General features: G+C 46.3%; 1 protein-coding gene across 1 annotated transcript in view; it reads left to right on the forward strand.

Moving 5' to 3' along the window:
• Positions 1-14,868, forward strand: part of CEMIP (cell migration inducing protein, hyaluronan binding) — an 85,819-nt gene that overhangs the window by 16,318 nt on the left and 54,633 nt on the right. The window contains exons 3-8 of the mRNA XM_015405399.1: positions 4,780-4,918; positions 5,089-5,325; positions 7,526-7,705; positions 9,742-9,812; positions 12,797-12,892; positions 14,569-14,687. Of these exons, the coding sequence (XP_015260885.1) occupies positions 4,780-4,918; positions 5,089-5,325; positions 7,526-7,705; positions 9,742-9,812; positions 12,797-12,892; positions 14,569-14,687 (842 nt within the window). The remainder of the gene's footprint in view (positions 1-4,779; positions 4,919-5,088; positions 5,326-7,525; positions 7,706-9,741; positions 9,813-12,796; positions 12,893-14,568; positions 14,688-14,868) is intronic.

The raw sequence follows: 14,868 nt of genomic DNA on the forward strand, positions 1-14,868 counted from the left end.
AGAAGGCAGTATTCGCACCATAAGACGCACACACTTCCCCCCCACTTTTTTGGGGGGGGGAAAGTGCGTCTTATGGTCCGAAAAATACGGTAATTATGAGATTCCAAATACACCTGCATCTCTTTTGTTACATTTTTGGCCAGGTCTGAAACTGTCTAAACAGAACGAAGAGTTAATTTCTACTATGCTAATGGCTGCAAAAAACTTAATCGCTTTAAATTGGAAATTGTTTAAGGTACCAAATCTATCACAATGGAGATCTAAACTGTGGGACTTGATAGTTTCAGATAAAATCGCTATGCAATTAATAGCTTTTGACAATCCGAAAGGTATTAATAATTTTAATAATTTTAATAATTTTATAATTAAGAATTTTATGGAAAAATGGTTTGTGTTTTTTTAATATCTTACTGCTTGTCAACCCCGATTATATGCACTACCTCAGAAATATAGAGACTTTGTGTTTTATTAACAAGTATTGTACGTATTAAGAACATTTCTCTTATTGTTTATTAGATGTTGTTGAAAGATACTGTATACAACTAACAAGTAATACAGGATGTAAAAATATATAAAACTCAATAAAATGCTATTTAAAAAAATTAAAAATGGGCCTTAAAACATGCATCTTCTAATGGAGAAACTAGCTGCAGACTTCAGGAAAAAAAACTTTCAACCTTAAAGGCTGTTTTACAAGACAAAGACTTGCAACTGACCGGGTAATGTCCTTAAGAAGGGTTGGGGGAATGAAAAGGCGGATCTCCCTCAAGGAATTGCACATGTGAGAGGGAGGACTCCCAAAGCAGTCTAAAACAAAGCTTCAAGTTGCCAACTCCAGGCCACATGTGCCTGGATATTTGAGGATGGAACATATGGAGAACATGGCCTGCAGGTCACTGTATAGAGGATGCACTTATCCCCAGGGACACTGACCTCAGTATGCTAGCGAAAGGCTGTAGGTTTGGGGGGGGTCTCCAGGTGCCACCTGGAGGTTGGCATCCCTGCAATAGTGGCTATGTTTCTAGCCTCTATATTCATTCCTATTGACTCATGTTGATGTCTTGTCCATAAAATACAGGAGAGTGTGTCATCCTTTTCTACCCAGGCATTCTTTCTAAAATGAATACGTTTCTCAGATAGACTGCCTCTGTTCAAGCAGGCTCATTTCCAAACTATGTGCCACATGGCCAGTGTTGAATTTCAACATGAGTTTTAAAAGTGTCTATTAGAATTGCTGTTGTAGTTCAAAAACACTTGAAGTGCAGGCCCTTTAGTGACCAGAATGAAAGCTAAAAGAAAAGAAAAAAATCACTATAGCTCCCCTGGTTCTTTTGGGGTGGGGGTGATATTAAAAGAAAAGTCCTCTCTCTCTCTGGTTGCCGAAGGAAATTACTATTAACAAAAGAGGGAGAGGTAACAATTACCAGCAACTTTCTGTCTTATCTTCTGCCCGTATTTCTTTTCGTATTCAAAATTGGAACAGGGGGGAACACCAAGCATTCTGCTGTTATGCAAATGTCTGGATGTTAAAACTTGACGTCTTTCCATATTTTTCGGTAAGGCTGGAATGGGCTGAATCCGACCTCTAAGGCAGCAGGAAGGAGAGAGTCTGCCTGGGTTTTGTCAAACAACACTACCTCATTGATAGTCACTGCTCCTGCAACTGGAGGTTCTACATTTTCCCTCAAAATAAGAATTTTGCTGCTATTTTCTGCTGGTATCAATTCTTTGGCTCTAAAATTGTCTGGAGACAAGAGGGACAAAGTTGCTAGGGTTTCCGGAACTGAATTTAAGTTCTTTTGGAGTTTTGCAGAATTCTGGTTTAGGAGAATACTGTAAGCCAGGCTAGGAACAGGAAGTTCTTCGAAACCTGAAGGGAGGTCTGCCTCTGCAAGGACTTCTGTGGTAAGCTTTTCTCTGCTGAGGGAAATAACTGGGGCACTAGGTTTGGAACTCTGTGCAGGCTCAGAGGCTAGATCTGCTGCACTAAATATTTTCTCATTTTCATGGGAAAGAAGTGAGGTTTGGGTTTTCACAGCTTGACCTTTGGAGCTGCTGTGTGTTCCTTTACTCAGTTTTTCTAGAATTTTTAGTCTCTGGTTGGTGTTCTGCACTAAAAAGATAGTTTATTCTAACTGAGCCTTGATTTTAACAAGTTCCCTCTGTAATCCTTCCTTATCTCTAATATTGGCTGCTATTATTTCTTGACGTTCCTAATTTTTCCTATTAAGTTGCACAATGCCTGAATCCTTCTTCCTATTAAGTTCTGTTATTTTCTCTGGAAGGGTAAAACTTTCCCAAGTGGGGAAACTGCTACTTTTCCTTGCAAGCTCTGCTGCCAGGAAATTGGGGCGTTTCGGAGAGGTTGAATTGGGTGGAAACGACTGGCTCTTCTGTCTACCATAAGGGTTGCAGGTTTTAAATTCCCGGGAGTCCTGAACCCTGCCTTTGCAATCGGTCTCCCCCAAGGGTCCGGCTTAAGTTGTGCCAAGACTCCTTCGGGGAGAGCGTGGGACTCCGGGCAGCCCTAGCTGTAAGAAACAGGCTCCACTACTTCGACTTCTTGGGTCGTGATTACAGGGGTCACGGGGTAGTCTCCCTGCTTTTCACTTTCTGACAAAGCCTGAAGGAGAACCCAATCAGACTGCTTATGGAAGCTCGCCATTTCATAGCCACGATCCTTTAGGCACATCCAAAGCTGCCACCGGAAAGTGTCTTTTCCCTGTGAAGGATTCTCCCTCGGGAGATTTCCTCCCTGGTAACCCTGCTGCTGTCCTCCTGAATAGGAGGGGGCTTGATTAAAGGGGGGTAGAGAAGGGGGGTAGAGAAGAGCGGGTCCGGCTGCATGAGGCGGGAAGCCTGGCGGTGGATTTTGGGGTCCTGGCTGGTAAGCAGGAGGTCCTTGGGGTGGGCCGTTACATGGCAACCGGAGGGTGCATTTGCCCTTGGGGAGCCGGAGGAGCAGAGGGCTGGAGGTGTGCTTGTGCAGGGTTAGGAATATTCTGGTAGTCTCTTCCGTTTCTTCCCCGATAGGCACCTCCACCCCTCTGTGATCTCTTGCCATGGTTTATTTTTCCCGTCATATTTATTTCCGTATCCACCCGAGGCTTGGTATTGGGAGTGGGGTCCATGATTGGCATAAGTTATAGCTTGGATAGGCTCCTCTTCCTCTCTATCTTTTTGCTTCTTAGAGCCTTTAGGAGGTTTGAGAACTCCTGTACTGCGTAGCAAGGTTTCCACTCGCCTAATTTTCTTCTCCAAACTGTCTCAGCTCCCACGAGAGGGGTCGGCTATATTTAATGTCAGCTGGGTCTGCCCGTGGAAGCCTTGTACTCTAAACTCATCCACGTCATAATCCGGAAGGTTAGTTTGTGGGTCTATGTCTACCTTATTGGCAAGAATGCCTAAAAGCTGTTTCCTGGCCATGTAAGTTTCCTGGCCATGTAAGGTCCTCACCGGGTCCCTGCCATTGTTTTTTTTTTTTTACATATATTTTTATTAGGGTTTTTTTTTAGACTTCTACAGTGCATATGATTCAATTTCTTACAATTTCCTCCCCTTCCCCTTCCTCCCTCCTCCCTTCTCTATCTTCTTGTTGTCTTTAGTCTTTTTACCCCAGCCATGGGCACAAAGTCTGATTCTTCCACTGCCCTGCCCTAACACACTGCCTGGCTGACACAGGGATATGGGGGCTTGCTTGCAGTGGCTGACCTCCTTTCTCCAAGGTCAGGGACAGAGGGTGGCACTGGGGGGGGGGAATTATCTCAGCGACACCCACTGGAATGTGGTGTGCTGCAGGGAGCAATTCTCTCTCCCATAATGTTTAATATCTATATGCGCCCCCTCTCCTAGATTATCTGGAGGTATGAGCTTGGGTGACACCAGTATGCAGATGACACCCAGATCTATCTACTGATGGACAGCCGCTTGGACTCTGCCCCAGAAGATCTTGACAGGGCTTTACAAGCTGTGGTTGGATGGTTGTGACAGAGCCAACTGAAGTTAAATCCAAGTTCCTGCGCCTAAGTCGCAGGGGACTGGGACTGGGAATCAGGCTCCCAGCCTTCAATGGGGTTCCATTGGTGCCAGCGTCGAGGGTGAAGAGTCTGGGGGTGTTCCTGGATGCCTCCCTTTCTATGGAGGCCCAGGTCACCGCCAGGTCTGCCTTTTTCGATCTGTGGCAGATCAGGCAGTTGGCCCCATATCTCACCCCCCAAGATGTGGCTACAGTGACCCATGCAATGGTCATTCCAGACTGGATTATTGTAACTCTCTTTATGTGGGGCTGCCCTTGAGAGCAGGATACATGTTCAATAAAACAAACAAATAAAAGTCCTAAACAGAGTTGTACCCTTCTGAGCCAGTTGACTTCAGTGGACTGAAGTCTGGTGGCACTTTAAAGACTAACATCATTTATTCCAGCATAAGCTGTTGTGGGTTGGAGTTCCTTTCATGCATCTAAGGAGGTGAGCTCTGACTCATCACAGCTTTTGCTGGAAATGTTTGTTGTAGTTTTTTAAATGCCACTGGACTCCTGTTTAATTCTGGTGTAACAGACAGACTTGGCTGCCCCTGTATATAGTCAAGCTATATCCTTAGGAAATATGCAGAGCTTTGCTTTTATTTCCAAAAATATTTTAAAAACACTGGACTGAAATGAGAAAGGGCTTGAGATGGGATTCAGGGCCAAGTTTCTGAAAAGGATGCCCATTGATGTTGATGTTGTGGTAGAGTTTTTAGACCAAGCAAACAAACAAAATCCTCTTTTTCCCCTGTTAGGAAAGCTGACGATTAAAGACAACACATGCCCCATTGTTTTACGCACTCGACACATTCTGATTGAAAATGGTGGAGAGATGCATGTTGGGAGTGAGAGCTGTCCTTTTCGGAGCAACCTGACAATCATCTTGTATGGACGGTATGTAATTAAACAGACTTTCTCCCATAATATTGAAGATTAGCCATGTGGATCCTGCATAATTTTTTTAAAAGACACTGAAATAACAGCCCAGGGCCATTTAAAGTGCACTCAGCTCCTCTCTATGTCGTGAGATAGCCAAGTGACCAGGATTAATTTTTACTCCATAGTGCTGATGATGCCGTCCAGCCAGACAGTTACTTTGGCCAGAAGTATATCGGGGTTGGCAGTGGCGGCACTCTTGAGGTCCACGGTGAGAAGAAGCTCTCCTGGACATTCCTCAACAAGACCTTGAATCCTGGTGGCTTGCAAGAAGGTGGCTATTACTTTGAGCGAAGCTGGGGCCATCGCGGCATCATCGTCCACGTGATTGACCCAAAGACGGGATCAGTTATCTATTCTGATAGGCGAGTTGGCATAAGCACATTTGACCTAGTAAGGTCTCTTTATACACCATGCAGTTCTTATGTGTAGGCTGATGGGAATCAGTAGGAATGCTGCATCTGGGGTGCTGTGTGGGTTGATCCCGTGTCTGCATGACCGATTGTGTGGATGTGCCACAGCTCTACCACCCAGAGGCAGTAAGATTCAAGGGCCTTTGTTGTGGTGGCTCCCTGTCCTAAGAATTCTGACTTACCTGCCTTGATTCATATCTAGCTTTCAGAAGAATTGTGAAGACTTCCCCCAGAGTCCTTTGGAATTTGAGTGGGGCCAATAAAAACCAATCTTAATGGACTTTCTTGGGTTTTAAATACTTTTGTGATTTTTAAACTCTTTATAAATGATCCTTGTCATAAGCCATTTTGAAAGCCTAATGCTGGCTTTGGGCCAACTGACATGATACACCTGATACATGCTAGGTCACAGGTACGCGGCTGGACTCCAGTTAGGCATATATTGGAGGAAATCAACCAAAAAAGCCCTTGTTTGTTCTATGTGGAGCCAGAGAAAAGCAGCCCCCATCCCAGCTGCCCTTTCTTCTGTTAAAAGTGGGAGGCAGCGGAAAGCGCCTTCTCCCTCTTTGCAGCACTGAGCTAATGAACCCTTTCCAAGATGAGATCCCCTGATGCAGGGCCGGCTCACTCACTAGGTGAACTAGGTGTTCGCCTAGGGCAGCCCGGCCCTTAGGGCGCCAAACTGCACCTGCCCCCCCCACCAAAAGCCCTGACTGGGTGACCACCGCTGTCGCCTCTTTCTCCCCGAGTCCGGCAAGTGCGCCCAGAAACGCTGACTGCAAGCGCAGCATCCTCTGCGCCACCCCCCCTATTTCTCCTCTCTCTGAGATCTGGAATGGTACCCCCACTGCAAGAAGGGCCTCCTCGAACGGGAGGGGCGGGGGAGCGGGCCCACGGACATGAAAGAGGCCTGGGGGGGAAGTGGCGAATGAAACCCTGGCTGAACAAGTTGTTCACAATATGAGGCTTTCGCCTTCCAGCGTGGGTTTCCCCCTTCACAAAAGCGCCCGGCTGAGGTACCCACCGGCCATCTCCGGGGAAGTTCGGCGCCCTGCCAAGATGTCCCCCTCAGGAAGCGCTCCCCACTCAGACAGAGCCGGCCATGGGGCTGGGAAGAGATGGCCCGGCATTTCCTATTGGCCCAGCCTGGCTGGACCGTCTTGGGCTTCCAGGTCCCAGGAAGCCGGAGCCCCGGTGCGGGTGGGTGGCAATGCTTCGGAGAGTGTCCCTCCTCCGGCCTCCTCCCACCGCAAAATCTCCCCTTGCAACGCCGGGGGGGGGGGCACCAAAGCATCCCTCCAAAGGAATGACACTTGGCAGGGGAGGGGGGATTTCGGGTGTGCATGTGAAAGTGTGTGCGCAGGCTGGGAGTCATCTTGCTAGAGAGTGTGTGTCGGGGAACAGCTGGTCTTGCCTGCGCTGCACAAAATGCTTTTTAACAAACTTGCCTGGATAAATGGTTACACTCCTGTGCAATGTTCCCTCTAAGCTGTGGAGTCCTGTGAGCAAAAATACTACTTTCTGAGCTACTGGCAGGGGCGGCCCTGCCCTGGTGTGCATCTGACTGTGCATCTGGTTGCACACCTGTGACCCAGCTTGGATTAGACATGGTTTGAGAGTGTGGTGTAAAATAAATGTCTGTAAATCCCTATGTGGGGTTTAGGTTTTCAGAAGCAGATGCAGTAGAACGTTGCATGGCATACAGTGAAGAAAACTGGATGATATGATGGGAGCCGAGGTTGTTCCAAAGCCTGTGCACTCCCTGACTCTTCCTGTGCACAAGGTTTGTCTGTGGGCTGCTGAAGAGAATAGTCCACATCCTCCTTGCCTTTTTATGTCCAGTGGCACTTATGAAGTGGAGAGCCAGCACAGTGTAGTGGTTAGAGTTTTGGACTGGGATCTGGGAGAACTGGGTTCAAATCTCCACTCTGCCATGGAAGCTCGCTGGGTGACCATGGGACAGTCACACACTCTCAGCCTCACCTACTTCATAGCGTGGTGGTTGTGAAAACAAAGTGGAGGATATGACAATGTTGTGGACAGTTAAGGTGTCCATTGGGGAGAATGGCAGAGTATAAATATCCTGAATAAATAAATGGATGCCACGAATTTTCTGCTGCTGCTAACCAGCTCCTCCTCCTCCTCCCTTTAGATTTGACACCTATAAACTCAAAGGCGAAAGCCTCCGTCTTGTCCGGTACTTGAACGCAGTTGATGATGGTATGATCTTGTCGGTTGCGGTGAACGACGAAGGATCCCGAAGCCTGGATGATTCAGCTCGGAAAGCAATGACAAAGCTGGGCAGCAAACATTTCCTCCACCTCGGCTTTAGGTAGGAGCCTGCTGTGCCAGGGCTATCCACACAGAAGCTATATTGTATTCTTCCTGTACCTCAGTAATTCCACTCCCGCAGGAGCACAAAGGCCGTCTACACTGCAAAGTTTTCCTTCACACTCTATGGAGTTTTCAGCAGCTCATTAGATACTTTTAAGAGGAAGGCAAGAACTGTTTTATTATGAGTCTTGAGCGTCAGCACCAGAGGCCAAAATGGAGCTTGAACCGGCAGTTGGAAGGATATCGGGTGGGGATTCTTCTCGAGTGCCACCAGCCAATTCTTGCCAAAGGAGAAAACAGCAGCTGCATCAGTGAAAAAGCCTCTTCACCCTGATAGGCCAGAGTGGGTCAGGTGGTTGTCCCTGACCCTTATAAACCCCGTCCTGCCTGTCTGCTGATTTTGGCAGCCATGTGGCATGCACGAAGCGTTTCCAGGGGAAGCTCCTGGCTCACATCTGGGACATTTACATTAGGAGCTCTATGGGACTCTCTTGCACAGGGTTTTAACTTGACATTTCTGTATCCTGGACAGACTTCAAAATCCCAGTCTTCATCAGGGAAGAAAATTTCGGCTCCAGCACATTGCCTTTTAGTACTGTCCCATATATAGTAGGCAGGCACTATGAAGTCCTTGCCAAGCAGAAAACAGGGTGTGACCAGTTCCCCTATCTGTCTGCCCAGATTGCAAAAATGTTCTTTCCTTGGCCCCATTCAGCCTGAACAGCCACATCTGTCATCCTTCTCTGGCCATTGACACCCCCCCCCATAAAGACGGGTTATAGTTGGGAAAACATATTCATTCATACCAGAATTCAGTCTCCATTCCTGTTCCCACTATTAAAGAAAACTTGATCAATTACCTCAGAGAAAGCTGGGGTTGTTGACTTTTTATTCTGAAAGGGACCCTTTGCTTTAAAGAGGTGGATGACTAGAATGAGGTGGTGGTGGTGGGGAGATCATTGGGGATATTACAAGATCTGTTGTCATAAAATGTATTAGAACCACAGATCTAACTCATACACCATCAGAATTCAAGGACTTGGCAGGCCTCAGACTCATTTTGAGCTTCTTGAAAAGTATTTTGCCAGCTAATCAATAAAACGGAATCCCCCTATAAATTCCCTCTACAATACTCTTTGTATAAAATGCTTTCATCATTACAATGTTTTGCCAAATTTGGATTATTTTGAAGGCCAGAGTAGAGAAGGCAGCCAAATATTTTTCAGTTTTTTAGGAGTTAGTTTTACAGAGCTCTGCTTCTGAGTTTTTCATGTTTCTGGTCACTCAGTAGAGTAGTCCTACTAAATTTAACATGCTTCTTCCCAAGGTTGTACTTTTAAAATCTTATGTCAGTGAGGTTTTTACAGGATTGGTGTAGTGTATTCAAAGCTGCCTTGAATGCATGATATGTTGTGAAATATCTAATTGAAGTGTAATGTAAAGCTTGGTCCTGGGCTAGGATCCAAATCCATCCAATCGTGTTACTAGCCCAGAAAGCACCTAACCAATCACTTTCAAGCAAGCTCCCTGAGTGGGAACATCCGTGATTGGTCCTTATGTGAACAACCTTATTGGTTGGTATTTGTACAGTGGGTTGGCTACATTAGCCGGGAATGTTTAAAAGCAGGACAGCTGCAATGTAAAGGCTGTTCTGGCTATCAGATGTTGATCCATGTTGGAGTTGTGTTTGAGTTGAAGAATAAAGTTGTGTTCTTGCTGAATCACTCTCCGACTGCTTTGTTAAGCAAGCGATTTAACAACTGGCTAGCTTCAGTTAAACTGGTATCCAGTTTTGAACTGAAAAAGTATATTGGAAATAGAATAAGGGAAAAGATCTAACTTTCAACTTGATTCATCTTGATTGGGAAAAACATAGCTGGAAAGATAGCCCTAGCTTTATATAAGCTGAAGAGTCTCATAAATTAGTCAGGTTGGAGAACTGTGAAATGAACAAAATGAACCCTAGTCTAAGAGATCACGTGAGCACATGTTTCTTGCAAAATACTTTAATAATGTGTTATTTTTACCTTTTAGACATCCCTGGAGTTTTATTACTGTAAAAGGGGACCCTTCTTCTTCGGTTGAAGACCACATAGAATACCAAGGTAATTCTTAGAAATGGCAGGTTGAAATTAGGACACCCATCAGTGCAATCCAAACAGAGTTACACCCTTCTAAGTCTATTGAATTCAACAGGCTTCAAAGGGTGTAACACTGCTTAGGATTGCACTGTAAGGCTGCCTTCTACTGTCACACCCACTGGTCTGTCAAGGTCATTCTTGCCTACTCTGACTGGCAGCAGCTCTCCAGGGTCTCAAGCAGAGGGGTCTTTCACATCACCTAATCCTTTTAGCTGGAGATGCCGCAGATTGAACCTGGAACCTTCTGCATGCCAAGCAGAGGCTCTGCCACTGAGCCACAACCCTTCCCAACTAGGAAGTAGATTCCATTGAACTTCTGAGTACATGTTTAGGACTGTGCTGGATAACTGTCATCCTGTGCACACTTCCTTGGGAGTAAGGCTCTGAAACAGTAGGATTTACTTCTGAATAGACCTGCTTGGAATTGTGCTGCAAGTTGGTCTTTGTGTCAGAATGCCTTCCATACTGTATGTCGTGGTTGGCACTGTGGTACAGTGGTTAGAGTTTTGGGTTAGAGAGATAAAAGTCGTGAATCTCACTGGGTGATCCAGACAAGTCTTTCTTTCTCTCTCAGCCTAAAGTACACTGTTAGCGTAGGATAAAATGAGATGGGAGAGCCACAAACTCCTTTGAAAAGGCAAGATAAAAAATGTGGATCAAGTCATTTTTATGTGAGTGAAGGGATTAAAGTATTTTAAAGAAATGGTAGAAATATTATAATGACTAGAAATAAGGCCCATAAATAAATAAATTGTAGAAATAAATACAACAGGCTTTAAAAAGAGGCTCTGGGCGAGTGCCCCAGCCTTGGGCACTCAGCGTCAATTTGCTGTGGTGACCTCATCAGGGCATGACACAAAATCCACTGTTTTCTCCATGGGAATTGATCTCTGCCATCTGAAGAGCAGTTGTAATTCTGAGTGATCTCCAGCCCTCACCTGGAGATTGGCAACAATTGTTCCCCAGGAGGAAATGACTGGTTTGGAGGGTAGTGTTTATGGCATTGTACCTGTCTGAGGTTCCACCCCTCCTCAAATCCCACCCTCTCCAGGCTCCACCTCTCCAATCTCCAGGAATTTCCCAACCTGGAGTTGGCAACCCTATCTCCTTCCCAGCCAACCATCAATATACCAGCCAACAATCTGCCTCTCTGACTTCAGGTTTCCATTGCCTCCCCCCTTCCTGCAGCCTTTACCTAGGAAAAGTACAGTCTTTCTCTGCAGTGGGGACCAAAGCAGCTCACATCATTCTCCTCTCCCTCTTTTGATCTGCACAACAACCCTGTGAGGTAGGTTAGGCTGAAAGTCTGTGAGTGGTCTGAAATCACCCAATCAGATTCCACAGGAAGAAGCTGGGTCTGGCAGACCCTGCTCTGAAGTGCTAACAGCTACATCACACTGGCTTTCTTGGTGGGGGGGAGGCACTTCAGCAAGGTGTAATGACAGAGTCCACCCGTTTCTTCAGTGGAACTGATCTCTGCTATCTGGAGAACAGTTGTGATTCTGAGTGATCTCCAGCTCTCACTTGGAGATTGGCAACAATGGTTCCACAGGAGGAAAAGTACATTCTTTCTCCACAGTGGGGACCAAAGCAGCTTACATCATTCTCCTCTTCCCCTTTTGATCTGCACAACATCCCTGTGAGGTAGGTTAGGCTGAAAATCTGTGACTGGTCTGAAATCACCCACTGATGTTCCACAGTAAGAACCTATGTCTCCCTCAGAGAAAATAACTGCTTTGGAAAGTGGACCCTATGGGCTTCTATTCAGCTGAAGCCTCTCCCCTCCCCAAATGCTGGCTTCTGTAGACACCACCACATCATATCCAGGAATTTCCCAACCTGGAGCTGGCAACTGTAGTCAGGACTGGCCCCAGTGAGTTCCCCACAAAGTCCAAATTTGGCTTTGAAAGGGCCTCCTGTCTTTGTCTTTTTACTGAGAGAACCAAGCTTTGTTGCCTAGCAACAGCCACTGAGGAGAAAGTGAGCCACACAGCAGTTTTGGCAGTTTATTCAGACAAGGAATGGTAATGGGCGGGGGAGAGGAGTGGACCCAGCACCCAGCCAATGGCACGTGAATACTTTTGAGTGGCGGTTGATGGGCCAATGGCTGATGGAGTGCACAGCACAGCCAATGGGAGAGCTGGAAAGTGCCAATATGTTAGGGCTCTTATATATATCAGATGATCCATTTCTTTTGGAATCGAGAATACCAGAAGTTTGAAAGTGTGTTTTGTATTCACTGCTTGCACACAGACTTACATTGCAGCAGGGGGAGCGGGGAAACAGGCAGTGCCAGACTCTACCCCTACACCCATTTCCCAAATAGCAAGTAGCATGTATCCCCCTACATCACAAACACACACACCCCTGCTTCTTGCCAGATACCTCCAAGCTTTGCAGTGCAATCCTAAACAGGGTTACATCCTTCTATGCCCATCTGACGTGTCACAGCTTAGGATGGCACTGACAGTCTTCTACATTCAGACTTCCAAACTATTTTCAGCTCCCTCCAGAAGCAAGTAGAAGGTTTTGGATTGTCGCATTTTGATTTTTAGGAAATTAATTCCCCTCCCCCTCAAAACTCCTTGAGAAAACACATGTGGAATCTCTGCAGAAACAGCAGTTGTTTCTTATGCCAGAAGATGGATATCACCTGCCGTATGCTATGGTCAGCTTTGGGGACTTGCAGAAAGACATTCAGACTAGCAAATAATGGGGAGGGTGAATCCCCTATTTTTCCTTCTCTCCTGCTGATCTTAGCAGTCTCTCCCAGCTGGGAATAAACATCCCATAATGAATACAGGAAATCGTGCCAAGATCTAGCACTTCCGTTTGAAATTTTGCAGGTACTTACAAAATCTGCCCTAAACCCCCAAGAAAGACAGAAAGGTCAAATTCTTTATCGCCTCCTTCAATAACTATTTGTAAGATCTTGCACTCTTTTGCAGGATTCAAAGGGTCAGCTGTAGCCAAAGTATGCAAACTATTTCAGGCTGAGAATGGAGAGCATTTTAATGTATCTTCAACCAGTGAGTGGGTTCAAGGTGAGACTTTTAAAAAATGCTTCTTTACCAAGAGGGAGAGAACACGCCCGTGCGTTTGTGTGTGTGTGTGTGTGTGGGCAGCGCAATGCAGTGTGAAATCTTTTTCTCTTCCTTGCCAACTAGAGGACATTAAACCATTACTAGCTGCAATAATCCCACAGGGTGAGGATCCATTTCCACGAGATGGAACCTGTGAACTCCAGCACAGTCGTATATGATTTGCATTGATCTCCCTTATTTCTGAGCAGGGGCAGACTGGCCCTTATAGGGAAATTTCCCAGTTGCCACTGCTGTAGAGGGCCAAGCCCCAGGAACTTTGCCAGAGGCTCAGAGGTAATTGGTGTCAGATCATAAATGGCCTCTTCCTGCACTGCTACCATTTGGGGGAGGGGGAGGCAACAGGTGAGCCACTGCCTACTGTTGGCACCACTGAGATTGGCAGTCCCTAAAGTGCTGGCTTGTAGCACCACGGGGGGGGCTGCTTGGTTAGGCTTGCTCCAGGGCCATTTTCACTAGCCAGGGTGCTCCTGTTCTGGGTGTGCTGTTCTTGATCTGGATTGGACTGCAGTGTGCATGCAGAAGCAGCTTCAGCCTCTCTGTCCCCATGCTGTTACCCTGAACAGCAACAGTTAGGAGGTGGAGCTGTCTGGCCCATTGTGGACAGTGACAACATGGCTACATAGTCTTCTGCAGCAGGCCAAATAGCTCCGCCCCCAGATTGTTTCTGGTTGGGGTAGCTGTGTGTGTATTGTGTGTAGGACTCCTCTTATATGTGCATTGGGATCTGATCCAGAGGGTCAACAGCACTCATGGGAATAAGGGAGAATATTCAGATTACATAGGACAGTGAGGGGTTGACAGGTGGGCTCTGTTGTCTCCACCCATTGGCCTTCATCCCCGGGTATCGACCCTGCGTGGAAAGGAGACCTTTCCTTGAATCAACTAAATGTTTCTAAAATATTGTAAGCTTTCTTATCTATAGGTTGTCATGCACAGATGAAGAAATAAAATTCAATGGACAGAGCAACCCCCCCCCTATTGTTTAACAAGCCCATCTTAATCTCCAGCCCAGCTGTTGGGATCCTGCAAAATATCACGCAAGTTGGGGTGTAAAGAGACTTAACAGACACAACTTAACTCTTCATCATATTCCATAATTAGTTTCACTCCTTGGAACAAAATTTTTACAGTGCTTCCTACGCACATACCTGATATAAGAACAAATCTTTTAATATGCCCACATATGTTGTTATTGGGTTGTAAGAACAGCCCTGCTGGATCAGACAAAAAAGAAGCATTTACTTTAGCGTTCTCTCCACCAATCGCCACCCAGCTGTCATGGAAGCTCACAAGAAGGATCTGATGGAGACATCTGCATCCACCATTTTGTCATTAGAGGTGTTACACCATCTTTATGTTGTGAATCTAAGTGGTGCATCTTTTTAATCCCGCCGTGCTTCACCTCCCCTTCCTTGGCATGGTGTGCTTCACAACATAAATAGCAACCCACAGGGACAGCCAGCATGGGGTCTGCTGCCAAAGAGCATTTGACAGTGACACGTGTGTGTGTGTGTGTGTCTGTGTGAAGCAGGCTTCTGTTGCTTTGGTGCTGTCCAGAATGCTTACAGTTGTTATGTCCGAAATGACCCCCCCCCCACTGTAATGGCCTTTTCCAGATGTCGAGTGGACAGATTGGTTTGAGAAGCCAGAAAAGGCAAAATCCAAAGGTGGAGAAAGACTTTTAGATTTCAAAGTGGCTCACCCAGAACTCTGCGATCACCCTGTCGATATCCAGGTATGATGGATGAGACCGTGAGTGGCTTTCTCTTCCTACAGCCGTTCTCTCCCACCCACCTGGTGCCCATCCATTCCAGTAGTTTTGTATTAAGCTGACAGCTGGAAAATGAAAATAAAAACAATTAGATGGCAGGCCTTTTTAGGGCCTGCAGTTTTCTTTGTGCCACTGTGTATAGGTC

Source organism: Gekko japonicus, unplaced genomic scaffold (genome assembly GCF_001447785.1).
Source record: "Gekko japonicus isolate JY-2015 unplaced genomic scaffold, Gekko_japonicus_V1.1 scaffold1339, whole genome shotgun sequence".
In the NCBI taxonomy this organism is placed as follows: Eukaryota; Metazoa; Chordata; class Lepidosauria; order Squamata; family Gekkonidae; genus Gekko; species Gekko japonicus.